Source organism: Salvelinus fontinalis, chromosome 16 (assembly GCF_029448725.1).
Source record: "Salvelinus fontinalis isolate EN_2023a chromosome 16, ASM2944872v1, whole genome shotgun sequence".
Lineage (NCBI taxonomy): Eukaryota > Metazoa > Chordata > Actinopteri > Salmoniformes > Salmonidae > Salvelinus > Salvelinus fontinalis.
Genome location: NC_074680.1, coordinates 48,311,565 through 48,321,455, shown reverse-complemented (window position 1 = coordinate 48,321,455; position 9,891 = coordinate 48,311,565). Strand labels below are relative to the sequence as shown.

The 9,891-nt window shown below is 48.2% G+C and overlaps 1 protein-coding gene across 1 annotated transcript in view; it reads left to right on the top strand.

The window, feature by feature from the left end:
- The first annotated feature begins 387 nt into the window (after positions 1-387).
- Positions 388-9,891, top strand: part of LOC129813291 (polypeptide N-acetylgalactosaminyltransferase 16-like) — a 64,302-nt gene continuing 54,798 nt past the window's right edge. Inside the window, exon 1 of the mRNA XM_055865624.1 lies at positions 388-868. Within this exon, the coding sequence (XP_055721599.1) occupies positions 674-868 (195 nt within the window). The 5' untranslated portion in view covers positions 388-673. The remainder of the gene's footprint in view (positions 869-9,891) is intronic.

Here is a 9,891-nt window from a genome sequence, read left to right as displayed (position 1 = left end):
CATGTAACTAAGTGTCTGTAACTGTTCATGCAATATGCTTTGTGGGCTTCACTAGACAGATGTTCCTCTCCGGTATTGTGATAAAAAACAAAGGTGTGGTTGAATTTATTCTGCCACTGTGTCTTCTTATTGTCTCGGGCCTTAGGCCTCTATATCAATGTGTCAAGGCATATGAACTAACAGGTTATAGCACAAACAACACACACGTTGTAATGTGGCTTGTGGGGTCTTGGCTTCCCCAGTGATGTTTACCCATGCACCGTTATCGGTCTCTCCATTATATTTACATAATCAGTCGAGTGTTCTATTCTAACAGAAACCAAACTGACAACGCATGTGCGTAATCCAGCTAAAGACCGCGAGAAGAGCTGCTGAGTGCATAAACCAGGAATGATACCTCGGAAGGAATATCAAACGGCGCTAGGACCGCGCACGGCTCTGTGAATGCGCAAATCCCAGTCAAGCAGAGAGACTGCTCTCTCTCTCTCTCTCGATCGGAATAGCTCGTTACCGGTGAGGCTGTTTGCTGCGGAGCGAGCCATAACCGGAGAAGCACTTTTTGCGCACCTCTCCTCCCGCTCCGTCTCCGGTTCCAAAAGAACCACTAAGCGAACCTGTACCGGAGATTAACCATCTGAGGGTTTCAGGACAGCGCTCTCCTTATGGGCTCACAATGCGCAGGATACGGGCCAACGCCATCGCTATCTTGACCGTAGCGTGGATCCTGGGAACATTTTATTACCTGTGGCAGGACAATAAACCGCACTCATCATCCTCAGCCTCGCAGCCCCGCGTCGCGGACATCAGGAGACATGCCGCAGGCGGGAGGCTGGAGATCCATGGAGACGACAGGACCATTCCGTTGATTGTAAGTGACAGATTGAGAGGAGAGCAGAGAAGCGTGATGGGAGAGACGGAGAACACACTGAGAGAGAGAGAGAGGTTGAAGGGGTAGGGGAGCGGCTAGCTGTGGCTGTGCTGCTGCAGGGGAGTGTGGTGTCGCATGTTGATGCCCAGCGGGCTATCTCTGTTGCTGCTCACCCACCACCTCACTGAGTCCAGTAGGCCTGTTTGTGTTGGGCGCAGAGAACCTGTGCGTCGACGCTGTGGTCCATTTTCTTATAATGAATCGGAGCTCTAAATATGATATTTCTGCCACCGCGTTATTATTGCATTATTTTCAGTGGTGGAAAACGTGCCCTGTCGTCATATTGAGTAAAAGTAAAGATACCTTAATAGAAAATGACTCAAATAAAAGTTGAATGGCCCCCAGTAAAATACTACTTGAGTAAAAGTCTAAAAGTATTTTATTTTAAATATACTTAAGTATCAAAAGTAAAAGTATAAATAATTTAAAAAAAAACGTATATTAAGAGAACCAGACAACACCCTTTTCTTTTATATATATATATATATAAAAGAAAAGGGTATATATATATTATATATATATATATATATATATATATATATATATATATATATATATATATATATATATATATATATATATATATATATATACTGCTCAAAAAAATAAAGGGAACACTTAAACAACACAATGTAACTCCAAGTCAATCACACTTCTGTGAAATCAAACTGTCCACTTAGGAAGCAACACTGATTGACAATAAATGTCACATGCTGTTGTGCAAATGGAATAGACAAAAGGTGGAAATTATAGGCAATTAGCAAGACACCCCCAATAAAGGAGTGATTCTGCAGGTGGTGACCACAGACCACTTCTCAGTTCCTATGCTTCCTGGCTGATGTTTTGGTCTCTTTTGAATGCTGGCGGTGCTTTCACTCTAGTGGTAGCATGAGACGGAGTCTACAACCCACACAAGTGGCTCAGGTAGTGCAGCTCATCCAGGATGGCACATCAATGCGAGCTGTGGCAAGAAGGTTTGCTGTGTCTGTCAGCGTAGTGTCCAGAGCATGGAGGCGCTACCAGGAGACAGGCCAGTACATCAGGAGACGTGGAGGAGGCCGTAGGAGGGCAACAACCCAGCAGCAGGACCGCTACCTCCGCCTTTGTGCAAGGAGGAGCACTACCAGAGCCCTGCAAAATGACCTCCAGCAGGCCACAAATGTGCATGTGTCAGCATATGGTCTCACAAGGGCTCTGAGGATCTCATCTCGGTACCTAATGGCAGTCAGGCTACCTCTGGCGAGCACATGGAGGGCTGTGCGGCCCCACAAAGAAATGCCACCCCACACCATGACTGACCCACCGCCAAACCGGTCATGCTGGAGGATGTTGCAGGCAGCAGAACGTTCTCCACGGCGTCTCCAGACTCTGTCACGTCTGTCACATGTGCTCATGTGCTCAGTGTGAACCTGCTCTCATCTGTGAAGAGCACAGGGCGCCAAAGGCGAATTTGCCAATCTTGGTGTTCTCTGGCAAATGCCAAACGTCCTGCACGGTGTTGGGCTGTAAGCACAACCCCCACCTGTGGACGTCGGGCCCTCATACCACCCTCATGGAGTCTGTTTCTGACCGTTTGAGCAGACACATGCACATTTGTGGCCTGCTGGAGGTCATTTTGCAGGGCTCTGGTAGTGCTCCTCCTTGCACAAAGGCGGAGGTAGCGGTCCTGCTGCTGGGTTGTTGCCCTCCTACGGCCTCCTCCACGTCTCCTGATATACTGGCCTGTCTCCTGGTAGCGCCTCCATGCTCTGGACACTACGCTGACAGACACAGCAAACCTTCTTGCCACTGCTCGCATTGATGTGCCATCCTGGATGAGCTGAGCCAGGAAGTATAGGAACTGAGAAGTGGTCTGTGGTCACCACCTGCAGAATCACTCCTTTTTTGGGGGTGTCTTGCTAATTGCCTATAATTTCCACCTTTTGTCTATTCCATTTGCACAACAGCATGTGAAATTTATTGTCAATCAGTGTTGCTTCCTAAGTGAACAGTTTGATTTCACAGAAGTGTGATTGACTTGGAGTTACATTGTGTTGTTTAAGTGTTCCCTTTATTTTTTTGAGCAGTGTATATTTACAGATAGCCAGGGGCACACTCCAACACTCAGACATCATTTACAAACAAAGCATTTATGGTTAGTGAGTCGTCCAGATCAGAGGCAGTAGGGATGACCAGGGATGTTTAGTGAGTCCTCCAGATCAGAGGCAGTAGAGATGACCAGGGATGTTCTCTGTTTAATGAGTCCACCAGATCAGAGGCAGTAGAGATGACCAGGGATGTTCTCTGTTTAGTGAGTCCTCCAGATCAGAGGCAGTAGAGATGACCAGGGATGTTCTCTGTTTAGCGAGTCCACCAGATCAGAGGCAGTAGAGATGACCAGGGATGTTCTCTGTTTAGTGAGTCCTCCAGATCAGAGGCAGTAGGGATGACCAGGGATGTTCTCTGTTTAGTGAGTCCTCCAGATCAGAGGCAGTAGGGATGACCAGGGATGTTCTCTTGATAAGAGTGTGAATTGGAAAATTTTCCTGTCAAAATGTAACAAGTACTTTTGGGTTTCAGGGGAAATGTATGGAGTAAAAAGTACATTACTTTCTTTAGGAATGTAGTGAAGTAAAAGTAAAAGTAGTCACAAATATAAATTGTAAAGTACAAATACCCCCCAAAAAACGACGTAAGTAGTATTTTAAAGTATTTTTACTTAAGTAATTTACGCCACTGACTATTTTCATCCGTTACGTTGCGCCGGATGTCATTTCAATGGGGGGGACATCCACAATGCATTGCCCGGGACATCCACAATGCATTGCCCGGGACATCCACAATGCATTGCCCGGGACATCCACAATGCATTGCCCGGGACATCCACAATGCATTGCCCGGGACATCCACAATGCAATGCCCGGGACATCCACAATGCAATGCCCCCTTGCAGTTGAAGGCTCGGTTGCGAGACTGACACCAGATAGTTAAAAACAAATCTAACTCTGCGTCGTCCAGCCAGAGTCCATTGAAGAACAGGAAGTTACCAAACCACAAGAAGATGAAAATATGTGGGGAGTTTTTCAGCTGAAACAATATATTTATCCTGACTTGAATGGAAAAAGTCATATTTTGCGATCTTCCAAAATAAATGTGATTTCTGACGAGAGACAATCTCCTCCAGCCTGTGTTACAAACACTACATTTGTCCTGGCGGGGCAAGACTCTGTGAAGATGACGTCCCGCGTAATACGTCACGATGTAAACGGGGAATTGACTGTCAGAGCGTATATAACTGATCTGTGTTAGAGCGTATATAACTGATCTGTGTTAGAGCGTATATAACTGATCTGTGTCAGAGCGTATATAACTGATCTGTGTCAGAGCGTATATAACTGATCTGTGTCAGAGCGTATATAACTGATCTGTGTTAGAGCGTATATAACTGATCTGTGTTAGAGCGTATATCTGATCTGTCTGTGTTAGAGCGTATATATCTGATCTGTCTGTGTTAGAGCGTATATAACTGATCTGTGTTAGAGCATATATAACTGATCTGTGTCAGAGTGTATATAACTGATCTGACTGTGTTAGAGCGTATATAACTGATCTGTGTGAGAGCGTATATAACTGATCTGTGTCAGAGCGTATATAACTGATCTGTGTTAGAGCGTATATAACTGATCTGTGTTAGAGCGTATATAACTGATCTGTGTCAGAGCGTATATAACTGATCTGTGTCAGAGCGTATATAACTGATCTGTGTTAGAGCGTATATAACTGATCTGTGTTAGAGCGTATATAACTGATCTGTGTGAGAGCGTATATAACTGATCTGTGTTAGAGCGTATATAACTGATCTGTGTTAGAGCGTATATAACTGATCTGTTAGAGCGTATATAACTGATCTGTGTTAGAGCGTATATAACTGATCTGTGTTAGAGCGTATATAACTGATCTGTGTCAGAGTGTATATAACTGATCTGACTGTGTTAGAGCGTATATAACTGATCTGTGTTAGAGCGTATATAACTGATCTGTGTTAGAGCGTATATAACTGATCTGTGTTAGAGCGTATATAACTGATCTGACTGTGTTAGAGCGTATATAACTGATCTGTGTGAGAGCGTATATAACTGATCTGTGTTAGAGCGTATATAACTGATCTGTGTCAGAGTGTATATAACTGATCTGACTGTGTTAGAGCGTATATAACTGATCTGTGTTAGAGCGTATATAACTGATCTGTGTCAGAGCGTATATAACTGATCTGTGTCAGAGCGTATATAACTGATCTGTGTTAGAGCGTATATAACTGATCTGTGTTAGAGCGTATATAACTGATCTGTGTCAGAGTGTATATAACTGATCTGACTGTGTTAGAGCGTATATAACTGATCTGTGTCAGAGGGTATATAACTGATCTGTGTCAGAGCGTATATAACTGATCTGTGTCAGAGCGTATATAACTGATCTGTGTGAGAGCGTATATAACTGATCTGTCAGAGCGTATATAACTGATCTGACTGTGTGAGAGCGTATATAACTGATCTGTGTTAGAGCGTATATACACTAACGTTCAAAGTTTGGGGTCACTTAGAAATGTCATTGTTTTTGAAAGAAAAGCACATTTTTTGTCCATCAAATTGTTGTACTGATTAAAGCAGCAATAAAACTGGCCTTCAGACTAGTTGAGTATCTGGAGTATCAGCATTTGTGGGTTCGATTACAGGCTCAAAATGACCAGAAACAAAGCACTTTCTTCTCAAACGTTCTTCTTGTTCTGAGAAATGAAGGCTATTCCATGCGAAACATTGCCAAGAAACTGAAGATCTTGTAAAACGCTGTGTACTACCCCCTTCACAGAACAGCGCAAACTGGCTCTAACCAGAATAGAAAGAGGAGTGGGAGGCCCCGGTGCACAACTGAGCAAGAGGACAAGTACATTAGAGTGTCTAGTTTTAGAAATAGACGCCACACAAGTCATCAGCTGGCAGCTTCATTAAATAGTACCCGCAAAACACCAGTCTCAACGTCAACAGTGAAGAGGTGACTCCGGGATGCTGGCCTTCTAGGCAGGCACACTGAATCTGAGAAGTAGTTGGTGAACCAGGCGAGGCAGTCATTGGAGAAACCAAGGCTGTTGAGTCTGCCGATAAGAATATGGTGATTGACAGAGTCGAAAGCCTTGGCCAGGTCGATGAAGACGGCTGCACAGTACTGTCTCTTATCGATGGCGGTTATGATATCGTTTAGGACCTTGAGCGTGGCTGAGGTGCACCCATGACCAGCTCGGAAACCAGATTGCATAGCGGAAAAGGTACGGTGGGATTCGAAATGGTCGGTGATCTGTTTGTTAACTTGGCTTTCGAAGACTTTAGAAAGGCAGGGCAGGATGGATATAGGTCTGTAACAGTTTGGGTGGGGTTGGGGGATGGGAGGTTGGGGGTGGAGACATGTTGGCTGGGTGGGGTTGGGGGTTTGAGGTTGGGGGTGGAGACATGTTGGCTGGGTGGGGTTATGGTGGAGACATGTTGGCTGGATGGGGTTGGGGGTGGAGACATGTTGGCTGGATGGGGTTATGGTGGAGACATGTTGGCTGGATGGGGTTGGGGGGCTGAGGTTGGGGGTGGAGACATGTTGGCTGGATGGGGTTGGGGGAATAGGAGGTTGGGGGTAGAGTCATGTTGCTTGGGTGGGGTTGGGGGGATGGGAGGTTGGGGGTGGAGACATGTTGCCTGGGTGGGGTTGGGGGAATAGGATGGGAGGTTGGGGGAATAGGATGGGAGGTTGGGGGTGGAAACATGTTGGATGGATGAGAGATGGGAGGTTGGGGGTGGAAACATGTTGGATGGATGAGAGATGGGAGGCTGGGGGTGGAGGCTGGGGGTGGAGGCTGGGGGTGGAGGCTGGGGGTGGAGGCTGGGGGTGGAGGCTGGGGGTGGAGGCTGGGGGTGGAGGCCCACTGATTTTTTTATTTTCCTGTTTATACTGAATGTTTTATTTATTATTAAAATCTGTATATTTTATTTCTTAGGTTTTTTTTCTTCTTTTGAGTAGCAGCCTAATTTGAAATGGATAATGTACCTGTCAAAATGTGGAAATAATAAAAGATAAGAATACCAACATACATTAAATGGCTCAGTAGAATAAACATTTTATTAAAATATATATATATATACTCTTGGTTCGTGCCCAGGCTCTGTCGCAGCCGGCCGCGACCGGGAGGTCCGTGGGGCGACGCACAATTGGCATAGAGTCGTCTGGGTTAGGGAGGGTTTGGCCGGTAGGGATATCCTTGTCTCATCGCGCTCCAGCGACTCCTGTGGCGGGCCGGGCGCAGTGCGCGCTAACCAAGGGGGCCAGGTACACGGTGTTTCCTCCGACACACTGGTGCGGCTGGCTTCCGGGTTGGAGGCGAGCTGTGTTAAGAAGCAGTGCGGCTTGGTTGGGTTGTGCTTCGGAGGACGCATGGCTTTCGACCTTCGTCTCTCCCGAGCCCGTACGGGAGTTGTAGCGATGAGACAAGATAGTAATTACTAGCGATTGGATACCACGAAAATTGGGGAGAAAAGGGGGTAAAATGTAAAAAAAAAAAAATTATATATATATAAACATTTTCCAAGGTGCATTCCAGGATATGCTCACATGCAAATAGCCCTCTGTCTATGGATGTCTATGACAAATAACCTTAACCCTAACACCTAACCCAACCCTAAACTTTCCATGAGAGCATGTCAGTAAAGCATGGTACAGGAGCCTGGTTTTCCCTCTCTCTCTCTCTCTCTCTCTCTCTCTCTCTCTCTCTCTCTCTCTCTCTCTCTCTCTCTCTCTCTCTCTCTCTGTCTCTCTCTCTCTCTCTCTCTCTCTCTCTCTCTCTCTCTCTCTCTCTCTGTCTCTCTGTCTCTCTCTCTGTGTCTCTCTGTCTCTGTCTCTCTGTCTCTCTCTGTCTGTCTCTCTCTCTCTCTCTCTGTCTGTCTCTCTGTCTCTCTCTCTCTGTCTGTCTCTCTGTCTGTCTCTGTCTGTCTCTGTCTGTCTCTGTCTGTCTCTGTCTGTCTCTGTCTGTCTCTCTCTGTCTCTGTCTGTCTCTCTGTCTGTCTCTCTCTCTGTCTCTCTCTCTGTCTCTCTGTCTCTCTCTGTCTCTCTCTCTCTCTCTGTCTCTCTCTCTCTCGCTCTCTCCCTCTCGCTCTCTCCCTCTCGCTCTCTCTCGCTCTCTCCCTCTCTTTCTCTGTGTGGTTCCGTAACTTCCATGGCAACAGGTGCCCTCCACAACCAGGATTCATGACATCACTCACGATGAGTAATGTCTTGGCCACATCATGGCTCCTTGCCTGCGCTGTTAAAATTAGAAAGTCTCAAAACACCATGATTGTGTAATGAAACCAAGTAAAGTATTGTACCTAAACTGAGATCTGATGTTTGTGTTTTAAAACAGAAATGTAGTACTCTGAAACACCCACAGTGGTTCTTGGGGACGGCATGCACCCCTTAACCCCTTAACCGCTAGCTGGTAGCCTAGCGGTTAAGAGCGGGCAGCCTAGCGGTTAAGAGCGGGCAGCCTAGCGGTTAAGAGCGGGCAGCCTAGCGGTTAAGAGCTGGTAGCCTAGCGGTTAAGAGCTGGTAGCCTAGCGGTTAAGAGCAGGCAGCCTAGCGGTTAAGAGCAGGCAGCCTAGCGGTTAAGAGCGGGTAGCCTAGCGGTTAAGAGCGGGCAGACTAGCGGTTAAGAGCGGGCAGCCTAGCGGTTAAGAGCGGGCAGCCTAGCGGTTAAGAGCGGGGAGCCTAGCGGTTAAGAGCGGGGAGCCTAGCGGTTAAGAGCGGGGAGCCTAGCGGTTAAGAGCGGGCAGCCTAGCGGTTAAGAGCGGGCAGCCTAGCGGTTAAGAGCGGGCAGCCTAGCGGTTAAGAGCGGGCAGCCTAGCGGTTAAGAGCGGGCAGCCTAGCGGTTAAGAGCGGGCAGCCTAGCGGTTAAGAGCGGGCAGCCTAGCGGTTAAGAGCGGGCAGCCTAGCGGTTAAGAGCGGGCAGCCTAGCGGTTAAGAGCGGGCAGCCTAGCGGTTAAGAGCGGGCAGCCTAGCGGTTAAGAGCGGGCAGCCTAGCGGTTAAGAGCGGGCAGCCTAGCGGTTAAGAGCGGGCAGCCTAGCGGTTAAGAGCGGGCAGCCTAGCGGTTAAGAGCGGGCAGCCTAGCGGTTAAGAGCGGGCAGCCTAGCGGTTAAGAGCGGGCAGCCTAGCGGTTAAGAGCGGGCAGCCTAGCGGTTAAGAGCGGGCAGCCTAGCGGTTAAGAGCGGGCAGCCTAGCGGTTAAGAGCGGGCAGCCTAGCGGTTAAGAGCGGGCAGCCTAGCGGTTAAGAGCGGGCAGCCTAGCGGTTAAGAGCGGGCAGCCTAGCGGTTAAGAGCGGGCAGGCTAGCGGTTAAGAGCAGGGATTCTAGCGGTTAAGAACAGGTAGCCTAGCGGTTAAGAGCAGGGAGCCTAGCGGTTAAGAGCGGGTAGCGTAGCGGTTAAGAGCAGGGATTCTAGCGGTTAAGAGCGGGCAGCCTAGCGGTTAAGAGCAGGGAGCCTAGCGGTTAAGAGCGGGAAGACTAGCGGTTAAGAGCAGGAAGACTAGCGGTTAAGAGCGGCAGCCTAGCGGTTAAGAGCAGGAAGACTAGCGGTTAAGAGCGGGCAGCCTAGCGGTTAAGAGCGGGCAGCCTAGCGGTTAAGAGCGGGCAGCCTAGCGGTTAAGAGCAGGAAGACTAGCGGTTAAGAGCAGGAAGACTAGCGGTTAAGAGCGGGCAGCCTAGCGGTTAAGAGCGGGCAGCCTAGCGGTTAAGAGCGGGTAGCCTAGCGGTTAAGAGCGGGCAGCCTAGCGGTTAAGATCTGGAAGCCTAGCGGTTAAGAGCGGGCAGCCTAGCGGTTAAGAGCAGGGAGCCTAGCGGTTAAGAGCGGGCAGCCTAGCGGTTAAGAGCAGGTAGCCTAGCGGTTAAGAGCGGGCAGCCTAGCGGTTAAGAGCAGG